This window comes from Neophocaena asiaeorientalis, unplaced genomic scaffold, assembly GCF_003031525.2.
Source record: "Neophocaena asiaeorientalis asiaeorientalis breed wild unplaced genomic scaffold, Neophocaena_asiaeorientalis_V1.1 scaffold591, whole genome shotgun sequence".
NCBI classification, from domain to species: domain Eukaryota; kingdom Metazoa; phylum Chordata; class Mammalia; order Artiodactyla; family Phocoenidae; genus Neophocaena; species Neophocaena asiaeorientalis.
This window is the reverse complement of record NW_020173494.1, coordinates 2,407,888-2,420,152: the sequence shown is the minus strand read 5'-3', so window position 1 is coordinate 2,420,152 and position 12,265 is coordinate 2,407,888. Positions and strand designations below refer to the sequence as shown.

Here is a 12,265-nt window from a genome sequence, read left to right as displayed (position 1 = left end):
AGAAGCAGAAACTGAGCCCAGGCTGGGGCTGGGATCTGCCCAAGGATAGTTGTGGATTTGTGTGACAGGGACACATCAGCCTTTGATATAGAACCCACCGACACCATCCCTCATCCCAGCACATCCAACCCCGCGTGGGGCGTCTCTCCCAGGGCCATCGGGTGCAGACTGGGGACAGCCACCCTGTGCCAGCAGCAGCAGGGCTGAGCCCGCCTCCTGTGTATCCGCCCTCCCAGGTCCTCATCTGGAACCTGGACGTGGGCGAACCGGTGAAGATGATAGACTGCCACTCGGACGTGATCCTCTGCATGTCCTTCAACACTGACGGCAGCCTGCTTACCACCACGTGCAAGGACAAGAAACTGCGTGTGATCGAGCCCCGCTCCGGCCGCGTTCTGCAGGTGAAGCCCCGCATCTTTCTCGAGGGGAAGGAAAGGTATTGGGACCCAGGGCTCTGCTTTCAGCCGGCCCTGGAGGGAAGGGCTGTGCCAGCTCCCCTCTCCCGAGCACCTGGCCTGCACCTCTGGGGACCACCCCATCTGTTCTGGGCTCTTCTCCGCTCAGAGGAGCCCTGCCTTGTTCTGGAAGTGGAGGGACCTCAGTAGCCTTCCCACAGACTCCACCCCTCTCCCCAGATGGGATTCTTCTGCCTGCTCTGGGGGCCAAACTGGTAACCCCCTTCAGCGCATGAATCCCTGGGTGTTGACCATCGTAGACACAGGAGGAGGGGACTTTGGACTCACTGCCCAGCCACCTGCATGGGACGAGCCTGGAGAAAGTGGCTCGGGAGTCAGTCCCAGGGACAACTCCAAGAGGGGAGGTGGATGGTGAACTTAGCTCCAGTTTTGGTCTTTGACTCTGGGTCTTAACTCTGAGGAAGGGATTAGATGTCATTTGGGAGTAAGAAATTTACATTTCTTGAGCACCTACTGTGTGCTGGTCATGGAGCTAGATGGGATGGAAAATTTGGATGAGATCTGAGGTTTACCTCCTAACGCAAGAAAGATTGGTGCGTGACCTGGTTGTGTTTATCTTGGAAAAAGCCAATATTGCAGGACCAGAATGTCATCTACTACAAACAATAATCACCATAGTTACTAGTGTCGTTGGTATTGGCCATCATTTACTCAGAGCTCATTGTGTGGCAGGCACTGTGCCAGGGGCTCCCCATCGTCCCTTCATTTAACCCTCTGAGGTGGGTACTGTTACTCTTCCCATTTCCCACATGGCAACGCTGCCCCTTGGAGAGGGGCTGACCTGATTCTCACAGTTACAGGAGGAGCTAGAATTCAAACCCGGACAGTTGGACCCCAGAGCCCATGCCAAGGAGAAAAGATATAAGAGAGCAGAGACCCCAACCTCCTTCTCACAGATGTGGACACATGCCCGGAGAGGGTGAGGGACTCCTCCAGGGTTACACTTTTTCGGCAGAACTTGGAACTAAAATCCAGAGTGAGTGACGCCAGCCTGGGTCTCTGCACTGCTCCACCAGCCTCTGGTTCCTGCCTCACGCTGACTCATCCTGGCAAAGGGCCACCATGTGTTAGGAGGGAAAGGAGGTGTCATGAGTCCAGAGGCAGGAGAGAAGGCAGAGGATGGCCCAGTTAGAAGGAGCCCCCGCTGAAGTGAGTCGCCCCGCAGTGAACCAGCATGAGTCCCCGGCCTCCTGAGCCTCGAGCTCTCCATCCTCAGAGAGTCCTTGCAGTAGGTATTGTGACAGTTCAGAGATGCCTTGGTGAGAGCACCTGGCACCCTGCCCAGCTCAGGCCCTGCCTGGGACTTGGTCCAATTAGTTCCCTCCTTCCCCATCCCCCATCCGCTCTGGGACCTGGCAGCGAGGCCTGGTTTCTTGGTCCCCAGCCTCCATTGCCCCACAGCACCTGTAGTCATTTCCTGTGGCTGCTGTGACAAACTACCACAAGCGATGTGCCTTACAACAACAGAAATTGATCCTCTCACAGTTCTGGAGGCCGGAAGTCTGGCTCCCTCCGGCGGCTCTAGGGGATAAGCCTTCCTGGTCTCTTCCGGCTTCTGGTGGCTTCCTTGGCTTGTGGCCTCACCTCTCCAATCTCTGCCTCCGTGGTCACACTGCCTTCTCCTTTCTGCGTCTGTGGAGTCTCCCTTTACCTTTCTCTTCTAAATAAGGACACTTGTGATGGCATTTAGGGCCCCCGTGGATGACCCAGAGGTTCTGGGGAGTAAGACATGGACGTATGTTTGGGGGCCACCAGGCAGCCCAGTCCAGCACCCTATTGTCTGGGGCCTGGCTCACCAGCTCTCTGTCCCTGCCAGGAGGCGAACTGCAAAAACCACAGAGTGAACCGGGTGGTCTTCCTGGGAAACATGAAGCGGCTTCTCACGACGGGGGTCTCCAGGTGGAACACGAGACAGATCGCCCTCTGGGACCAGGTCAGCCGCAGGGAGGCCGGAGCGGGTGGGGCAACATCAAAGCGTTGTTACTCCGGGGGCTTTGCTGGGATTGGGGAAGGTGAGGTGCCATCCTGCCTTGATACTGGCCCCCGGCCCGCAGGAGGACCTGTCCATGCCCCTGATCGAGGAGGAAATCGATGGGCTCTCCGGCCTCCTGTTCCCCTTCTACGACGCTGACACACACATGCTCTACCTGGCTGGAAAGGTAGGAGAAGATGGGGGAGGGACAGGGACAGGCTGTGGGAGACCCCTGCCCCCATTGGGCCCCCGCTCCTGCCCTACCTCCCAAGAAGAGCCTAACCTCTCTGCCCTTCCCCTGACCCAACATGGGTCAAAACCTACCCTCAAGTCGGACAGGCATTCTGTTGCGGTGTCAGTGACTGAGAATCCCTTCAGGGGTGGATTGGAGTGGGGTTTTACTTGGGAATAAGGATCAGAGCCTGACGTGAATCATCCCTAATGATGGGATTGGAGGCACCTGCCAGGAGATCTTGTTAGAAAGTCTGTCTGTAGGCCCGTGACCGTGCACGCACGCGCACAGCACCCGACCTCCACCCCACCGCCCCCGGCCAGTCCCCTACTGGGGGCCTAGAGGCCAGGCTTCCTGGGTCTTTTGACCACCTCGGAGGCATGGCAGAGGCTCTTTTCAGCAGCCCGCTGGACCAGGACCTGCTGAGCCCGCCCCTTCCTCTCTTCCTTCCTCACCTCCCTCCCCACACCCGGCCCCTAGGGAGATGGAAACATCAGATACTACGAGATCAGCACCGAGAAGCCCTACCTGAGTTACCTCATGGAGTTCCGCTCCCCAGCCCCGCAGAAAGGCCTCGGTAAGGGGGTCCGGGGGCTCTTGCGGTTGTTAGGCTGTAGAAGGAGACACTGGAATTTGGCTTTCGGGCCACCCTGCCCCCAAAATGAAAAGTCAGACTCAGAAGGCCACGGCTCATGGGCAGGTCAGAATGGAACCTCTGGGTGCCGCCCTGTGAAGGTCAGCCCACCCTTCTTCAGCCAGCCTGAAGACCGGCTGCGTCACCCCATGGGGCTTGGTGTGCTCTGTCATCTCTGGCCATCAGCAGCCTGCAGGAGTGTGCGCGGTACCTTCATTCCCATTTGCAGATGGGGAGGCCGAAGCCCATTGTTGTTCTGACATGGTGGGAGGAGGTTCAGTAACTAAAGGTCAGAACGGGGTCCAGGAGCATGTCCCTTCCTGAAGCCTCTGGGAAGTCAGGACCCTCAGTCCCCTAGAGCAGCTCTGTCCTTGCCTGAGAAGACAGGAGGAATTCCAGGGTGTCCCCCTCACTGCATCCCCAGGTTCTCAGGCAAATCCCATAGAGGGCTCCAGGATTGACGAGTGTAGTGAGTCCGTCCTTCACGCCTTACACTCTCCCACCGCTAAAGCCTTAAAATGAAGTCTTCATGCCCAGTGACTCACACTGGCAGTACATCCGATTCAGCAGTCCCCCATTTGGGGTCCAAATCACCCAGAGGAAGGAATCTCTTCAGGGATCTGTTCCCTCCTCTGCTTAGAATTTCTGTCTGGTCTTGTCCCTCTGAGGATCTGGGTATGCACACGGCCTGAGGGCCAGCTTCAGAGACATCAGGGCTGGAGGGGCCCAAGGACCCCTCTCAGGGACCAGCAGCAAAATGGAGGCCCAGAGATATGCCTGAGGTCCGAATGACCATTCCACTGACTTCACCCTTCCCCAGGGCTCTGTCATCCCCACCTCCCTCGCTGTCACCCCATCATCAAATAGTATAAAAAGCAGCCTGGACTTTGGAGTCCAAGCTAGGTTTATATTCTGGTTAGGGACTGTGTCCCTAACCCCTCTGTGTCCCAGTTTCCTCGTCTGTAAAATGGGGATAATTAAACCTACCTTGAAGGGCTGTTGTAAAGCTTAGAGATCATGTATACAAAACACCTGGCAGAGTACTTGGCTCCTGTTCCTTCCTGTAGTCATTCAGCAGACATGTACTGGGTACCAGCTGTGTGCCAGACCCTGGACTGTGCCAGACCCTGGACTAGTCCAGGGGTAAAGTGATAAATAAAACAGAACACAGCCTCACTCACATCCCACTGAGGGACAGACAGACAGTAAACAAATAAGTAAGGAAAATATTGGATGGTAGTAAGTTCTAAGAAGAGCATCAGATGGGGTAATAGAACAGAGAGTGACGGGGGCTGTTTTAGACCAGGTGGTCGGGGGAAGCCTTGCTGTGGAGGTGACATTTTAAACTGAGATCCGAAAGGCAGGAAAGGGGAAGAGTAGTGCCAGCAGAAAGAACAGTTAGTGCAAAGGCCCTGAGGCCAGAAAGAGCCTGGCATGTTCTAGGAGCAGAAGGGAGGTGAGTGTGGCTAAGCGTAAACATGCGGAAGATGGGTAAGTGTTAGGGGATTAAGCTGGAGAGATGTGCAGGGGCCAGCTCCCATGGGATGCATTAGACAGGGTATATTAGAGTTCTCCAGAGAAACAACCAAGTATATTTATAAAAGGGGAATTGCAAGGATTTGGTTCACATGATTATGGAGGCTGCGAAGTCTCACAATCTTCCCTCTGCAAGTTGGAGGCCCAGGAAAGCCAGTGGTATAATCCAGCTCAAGTCTGAAGGCCTGAGACCCCAGGGAGCCGATGGTGTGAATGCCAGTCCAAGGGCAGGGGATGAGGTGAGATGTCCTAGCTCAAGCAGCAAGGCAGGGAAAAAAGGGCAAATTCCTCCTTCCTCTGGCCTTTGTTCTGTTCAGTCCTGCGATGGGTTGGAAGATGCCCACCCACATTGGGGAGGGCCATCTACTTTACTGGGCCCACCGACATTAACCATCACCCAGGGGAAGGAGTTGGGGTTTCACCGGGAACTCGTAGAATTTTCTTTTTCTTGGGTGGATGGGTAGGCGGGAATGGGACCGTGTGATGTGATCTGAAAGGTTGGTTTAAGATTGCTCTGGCTTCTGTAGGGAGACTGGATCTTGAAAGGGCAGGAGGGAGGCAGAGAGACCAGTTAGGAGGCCCCTGTGGACTTCTAGGCAAGAGAGAATGGTAACTAGGGGGATGGTATGGGGATGAGGAGATGAGGATGGATCCAGGAGATGTTTAGAAAGCTGGGTCAGGGCTTCCCTGGTGGCACAGTGGTTGAGAGTCCGCCTGCCGATGCAGGGGACACGGGTTCGTGCCCCGGTCCGGGAAGATCCCACATGCCACGGAGCGGCTGGGCCCATGAGCCATGGCCGCTGAGCCTGCGCTCCACAACGGGAGAGGCCACAACGGTGAGAGGCCCGCGTACCGCAAAAAAAAAAGAAAGTTGGGTCAGCAGGACATGGGGAGGAGGGAGGGGCAACTGAGAATAGCTATTTCTCCTTGTCCTCCTCACCTGTGCCACTGTTGAGCATTTGCCACGAGCCAGGCACGTTTCGTAGGTTCCAAGTGGCTTTGTCACTCACCCCAGGCAGGTCACATAGCTCCTAAGTGGCAGAGCCAGGATTCAAACCCAAGTCTGCTGGTTTCACTTGGTACCATGATGCCACTTCCCTCCAGCTCCTGGAATTCCCTTCTCTGGAAGAGCAGCCTTCTGCTCCAGCCGAGGAGAGGTAGAACCTTAACTCACATTCACATCCTGGAGAAAGAAACTAATGTCATCTGTGCTCATCACTGCCGGGCAGTTAACAAGCAGCTTCACACTGAGTCCCCCGACCACCTCGTGAGGGGCCGCTACTGGACTCCTCTAGGCCACCAGGGAAGCTGGAGCTCAGAGAGCAGTGACTTGCCCAAGGACTCCCGGCCAGAAAGAGGGGAGAGTCGGGATTCAGACCCAGGCTTCTGTCCCACCCCAAAGCTTGTGTTCCTACCCCCACACTGCACTGCTGCCCCAGCCGGCGTTCACATGACGCAGCTGTTAGGGATGTTGTATCTGGTGCCCACGCAGACATACGTGCACACACGCACCCCTGTCGGTCCTATAAGACACACGACGGAACGGCAGTCTTGGGCTGCGTGTAAACCTCTGGGGTGCACGGGGAAAGCTTTCTCCCTCCTTCTTTCTCTCTGAAGACTGGGGGCACAGAGGCTTCGGGAAACCAGTTCATTTCAGAAGGTGATGGTCTCTGTGGCTTATGCAGTGGCAACACTGTGTGACCTCGGGCCAAAGCCCCGTCCCCGCTGACCCTCAAGAGTCTCATCTGTAAAAAGAATGGATTAGATTCAAATAGTTCTGCAGCCCCTTCCAGTTCTCAAAGGCCCCAAATCTATAGTGTGCCCCTTGGTGAGGCAGGTCCGGCCCACGGGGCTTATTTGAGAAGTTACCACCCAGAGACAGAGCCTGACTCAGGAAGCCCCCAGCCCCCTCCTGTCTACTGTATGGGTCATTGCCTCCAAACCTAGTGCCCTCCACCTGTGCCTTTCCCCTGGCCAAGGTCATCAGGAAGGAGGGGCGATGAGGGGGGATTCCCGGGACCCCATGTAGCCGTATGTATGCCCGTCCACAGGGGTTATGCCCAAGCACGGGCTGGATGTGTCTGCCTGCGAGGTGTTCCGATTCTACAAGCTGGTGACTCTCAAGGGCCTGATTGAGCCTATCTCCATGATCGTGCCCCGGAGGGTGAGTGGGGCTGGGCTGGTTCCAAAGGGCCCCTGGCATTGAAGCCTAGCTTTCTCGCCACTGACTGTAAGCCTGGCGGAGCCCGGAAGAAGGAGCCCTTTTCCTGTGGATTGGGGTGGGGGATGGAGACCGCTCCAAGGTGAGGACAGTTTGGCTGGCTACGGAAGGCAAGGTGGGAATTCCAAATGGGAGACACTGTGAGTACAAAGGCCGGAGACAGGGCAGCAGGTATGCGGTTGGACGTCAGCAAAGAGGAGAATCTGACTGGAGAGCACGGGCTTTCTCAGCAGCCCCCCATCTGTCCACTCTTCTGCTTCCCCCGCTGCAGTCGGATTCCTACCAGGAAGACATTTACCCCATGACGCCGGGCACAGAGCCAGCTCTGACCCCCGATGAGTGGCTGGGAGGCATCAACCGAGGTACCGCAAGGGGTGGGCTTCCCAGAAGAGGCTAGGAGACTGCAACCCTGGCATTCGGTCTAGCCCACCCCCTTCCCCTTGCATATCCTCCTCATTGAACTTGCCCTCACACTCAGCCGACTGTCGGGCGTGGTGTTAAGTGAGAGCCACCATCACTTGACAGTCAATGGAACTGACAGTGAGAACACGTCCCTTGCCTTTCTTAGATCCTGTGCTGATGTCTTTGAAAGAAGGCTATAAGAAGTCCCCCAAAATGGTATTCAAGGCTCCCATCAAAGAAAAGAAGAGCGTTGTGGTCAACGGAATAGATTTATTAGAAAATGTCCCACCCAGGACAGAGAATGAGGTAAGGAATGTAAGTTATTGCTGCCACACATCCCGGCAGAGCGAGACCTCTGCATTTCAATTATGGGCTTCAGGCCTTTAAGCTAGCTCCGTTCTGGGGCGTTTTTCTTTCTCTGACAAATACCATAAGTAGCCTGCTGTTGGCTTCCGTTGCCTCTGACCCCAATAACTAGAGGCTGGGCTACGGTAGGGATACTGATGCCCCTCAAACCCGCGAACCCAGAGTTACGTGTCCCCTCGTGAATCCATTTCAGAATGTTGCTGTCATCTGGAGTTATAAATTCCTGACTCATGGGGAAAGCCAGCCTCGTGCGTTACAGCACTGCTTTCCTCCCTGGCATGGCAGCAGCAGCAAGGTCTGATGATTTCCTGTTTTTGTGGAAGAGGCTGCGTGTTGATGAAAGTACTCTTTGTACCATTTGGAAAGGGAGCAGCTCATCAGGGGTAACCGGAGCTGGGCCTTGTCCACGCCCCCCAGAGGCCTCTCCTTCCAGCCACACCCTCGGTCCCTGGCACCAGCGTAGTTCAGCTCAGCCAGGATTCACGGAATGCCCACCGTGTGCCAGGCCCTGGGCTTGATGCAGCTGCGGTGGAGATGGCGGCAGGGACCCACCTGCATTTGGATCCTGGCCCTCTCAATTCCTGGCTGTGCCTGAACATGTTTCCTGACTTCCCTAAGTCCATTTCCTCATGGTAAAACGGGGCTATGAAATGCTGTGAGCATTAAAGAGACCATTGCTAAGTATCTAGCACTCTTCCTGCTCACGTTAAATGCATAAAGAGGCTAACTGTATTAGCTCTCGATTACCATGTAACAAATTACCCCAAGACTTAGGGACTTAAACCCCAAACATTTATTATCACATAGTATCTGTGGGTGCACGCGGCTTGAGGTCTCTCATGAGGGTGTGAACCACCAGCCAGGGCTGCGGTCGCATCTGAAGACTCACCTGTGGAAGGATCTGCTTCCAGGTTCACTCACTTGGTTGCCGGCAAGACTTATTTCCTCACAGGTCATTGGACAAAGGGTCTCAGTCCCTCAAGGGTTGTCGGCCGGATACCTCCCTCAGGTCCTTGCGATATGGACCTCTCCACAGGGCTGCTCACAGCATGGCAGTGAGGAAGAGAGGGTGTCCAGGATGGAAGCCACAGTCTTTTTGTCAACTCCCCTTGCAAATGACATACTGTCATGTCTGCCATATTCTGTTCATTTGAAGCAAGTTACTAGGCCCCGTCTACCCATGAAAGGAGAGGATAACATGGGGCCATCTTACAGGATTTCTTGTCACACCAACTTATAATTATCGCTGTTATTCATAAAAGTAAGACCATTCCTAACCTCTGGGACCTCACAGTCTTAAAGGTGAAACTGGCAGGTAAATTGATAATTGCTATAAAATATGTTTATGTGCCATTATAGAGGGATGTTCAGATTTCTAAGGCTGGATGAGACCGTGTGATCAATGGGATTTGCTTCAAAATAATCGCGAGGAGGGTGGTACAGGGAAAGTAGGTAAGAGTAAAGCCGAAGCAAGAGTGGTCACGTGGGGACTTCCCTGGTGGTCCAGCGGTTAAGACTCCATGCTTCCAGTGTAGGGGGTGCAGGTTCGATCCCTGGTCAGGGAACTAAGATCCCGCATGCGACGTGGAACGGCCAAAAAGTAAAAAAAAAAGAAGAAGAGTGCTTGCATGTTATTTCCTGAAAATGGATGATGGGTACTTGTTTTTGTTTTCCATTAAAAAAAAATTTTTTTTTCTTTTAAGTACCTTGAGAAGGTAGACATAGTTGAATTGCTGCGATAGCCCAGGGCCATAACAAGAACCTGAAGTTGATTCTAGTACTGGGTGTGGAGAAGGCAGGGTGAATAGCAGTTACAATGAGTAACCTTTAGCTATGGACTTGTCTGTATCAGAATGGAGGACCTGGAGAAATATTTTAAAGGGTCTCTGAGCAGACAGCACAGACGCCACAATCTCTCTACACTACAGCCTGGATACTTTGCTTCTTGGGGAAAAAAAAAATTGCTCAGAGTCTGTTACTCTGGTTTTACCCACAGTTTTAATCATCACAGAAGACTGGAAGCAACCAATGAGATAATGGGGCTGTGAACAGTAGACACATTGGTCTAAGTGTGAAGAGACAACAGGTAGCTTGACACAGGGGAGAAGACATCATTGTACAGCTCTGTAATTTTACTAAAACTCACTGAATTGACTTAAAATGAGTGAAATTTATGGTACATGAATTACACTTCAGTAAATCTGTTTTTTAAACAAAAGTAGATTCAAAAAATTATACAAAGAAACTTGGAGAACTTGGAAGGCACAGGAGTGCGTAGAATCACTTAGTGCAGGACAGATACCACAGCATCCCTGTGAACAGACGTAACCAGGACTGGTTTGTTGGTTAATGAAAAAAAAAAGTCAGTATTTATTTTCATTTAAATGTAAAACATATACATTCATTCCACACGTTTTGATGTAGGACCAAGACCTCTTCTTTGAGGACGTCCCAGTTGGGATCTGCTATGTCTTTGTCAAATAAATCACACTTTAACTCCAGTTTCCAGTTTCAGTTTCTTTTAAGTGGAACTTAAAATCAATCTGAAAACAAAGCCCTTGTTTTTTCAAAGTTTTCCCCAGTTTTTTTTTTTTAATATTTATTTATTTATTTGGCTGCTCTGGGTCTTAGTTGCGGCATGTGGGATCTTCGCTGCGGCATGCAAACTCTTAGTTGTGATGTGTGGGATCTAGTTCCCTGACCAGGGATTGAACCCATGCCCCCTGCATTGGGAGCGTGGAGTCTTAGCCACTGGACCACCAGGGAAGTCCCCCGGGTTTTTTTTTAAGACAGGTTTATTGAGGTGTAATTGACCTACGGTAAAATTCATCCTTCGTAGTGTACAGTTCCATGAGTTTTGACATATGCCTACAGCTGGGTGACCACTACCATACAATCAAGATATAGAATATTCCCCAATCTTTTATGTGTATATCATCCACACCTAATTCAGTAACAACTTTCTTCAAGATTCAAGATTTCTTCAAGCACACCCTTCTTCAAGATTCTCGAATGCATTCAACTTAGTTTTTATGGAAACAGCAACTCTCTTTTTGTATTCCTGTTTCATCAGTTTATGTCATATTTAGTTAAACTGTGCAATCATTATACAAAAACAGATGCAACTCACAGTAGGCAGTTTGAGGACCAACACGACTGCTTATTGGTAACTTTCAGCTCAAGTGTGTGGGGTCCTCCAGGAGCCTGTGGAGGCTGCGTTTTGCAGGCATCAGTCAGTCTGTTTTATGGAAGAAATGGAGAGGCTGGTTAATCCAGGGAGCCATCTAAGCGAGGGTCTGTCAGATTCCCATGCTTTGCTCATGGCCACTCCAGCGATGGCTGGTGCAGACTTTGGTGCGCCGTGCTAGTCCCCTTCCAGCAGGAAAAAAAGCTGGATTCCATTCTGTATCCTGAGCTTCGTTGAGAAAAGGATGCAGAACATTTTAGAAAGCTTTCTATTCCGAGTGGGAGGTAAATGAAGTATTCCGTTTGAAGCCCTGAACGGGTGAGCTTAGGATATTGGAAAACTGGCCTGTGTGGACTCATCCCTTCTTCAGTGACCCTGGATCAGTGCCCGAGGCGGGTCTGCATATGCCAGAGCTTTTCTTCTCTGCCTCACGGTGCGGGCTGGGGGTGGACGTGGGTGGGAGCCATGAGCTGAATCTGGAGAAGAGAGAGCGGCAGTGACCTGAGTCACCTGGGACACCGGCACGGGGGAGGGGTGGGAGGCCTGGGCCAGGAGGACAGCGGCTTCAAGGGGCGTGGGGGTGGAGTTGGGGGTCTGGATGCCCCCTGGAAATGTCACCTTCTCACCTGCTCTCTTCGGCTCACCGGCCCCCTCTCTCGCCCACCCCAGCTCCTCCGGATGTTCTTCCGGCAGCAGGATGAGATTCGGAGGTTGAAGGAGGAGCTGGCCCAGAAGGACATCCGCATTCGGCAGCTACAGCTGGAACTGAAAAACTTGCGCAACAGCCCCAAGAACTGTTAGCTCCCCCGGCTGAGCTGCTTTCTAAGCCGATCTCTCCGTTGTTTCTACTCGTCCCTTAACTTCCCATTCTCCGGTGACCCCAGAGACAGAGCCAGGACTGGAGCTGGGGGAGTGCCTGAGGACCCCACCTGCCACCTCAAGAACTGGAAGCTGACCTTTGACCTGTCGACCTCATGCTAACAAAAGCCCCCAGCCTCTCCCGGAGACCCAGGCTGGCAGCCCCTTCCCCTGCCACCCCAGGAGCCTCGGCTTCCCCTTGGCTGGCAAAGACCTCGGACTCCCCGAGGGGTGCCCTCAATGGACCAGGGAGCGGAGGGGGAAGCCAGGACCCCAGGAGACTTAGAGGTTGAACTTTTCCCCTGCAAAGGGGGCTGCCAGGACATCTCCGTGCTCCCTGCTGGGGCTCACAGTGGCCCTGATGGACGCACAGTAAGGGCT

At 53.3% G+C, this 12,265-nt stretch overlaps 1 protein-coding gene across 1 annotated transcript in view; it reads left to right on the top strand.

Annotated features, from left to right (window-relative positions):
• The window catches only part of CORO2B (coronin 2B), a 67,320-nt gene extending 55,061 nt beyond the window's left edge, over positions 1 to 12,259 (top strand). The window contains exons 4-11 of the mRNA XM_024747503.1: positions 237 to 401; positions 2,293 to 2,409; positions 2,531 to 2,635; positions 3,161 to 3,257; positions 6,902 to 7,014; positions 7,343 to 7,433; positions 7,640 to 7,779; positions 11,696 to 12,259. Coding sequence (XP_024603271.1) covers positions 237 to 401; positions 2,293 to 2,409; positions 2,531 to 2,635; positions 3,161 to 3,257; positions 6,902 to 7,014; positions 7,343 to 7,433; positions 7,640 to 7,779; positions 11,696 to 11,827 — 960 coding nt within the window. The 3' untranslated portion in view covers positions 11,828 to 12,259. The remainder of the gene's footprint in view (positions 1 to 236; positions 402 to 2,292; positions 2,410 to 2,530; positions 2,636 to 3,160; positions 3,258 to 6,901; positions 7,015 to 7,342; positions 7,434 to 7,639; positions 7,780 to 11,695) is intronic.
• The last annotated feature ends 6 nt before the right edge of the window (positions 12,260 to 12,265 follow it).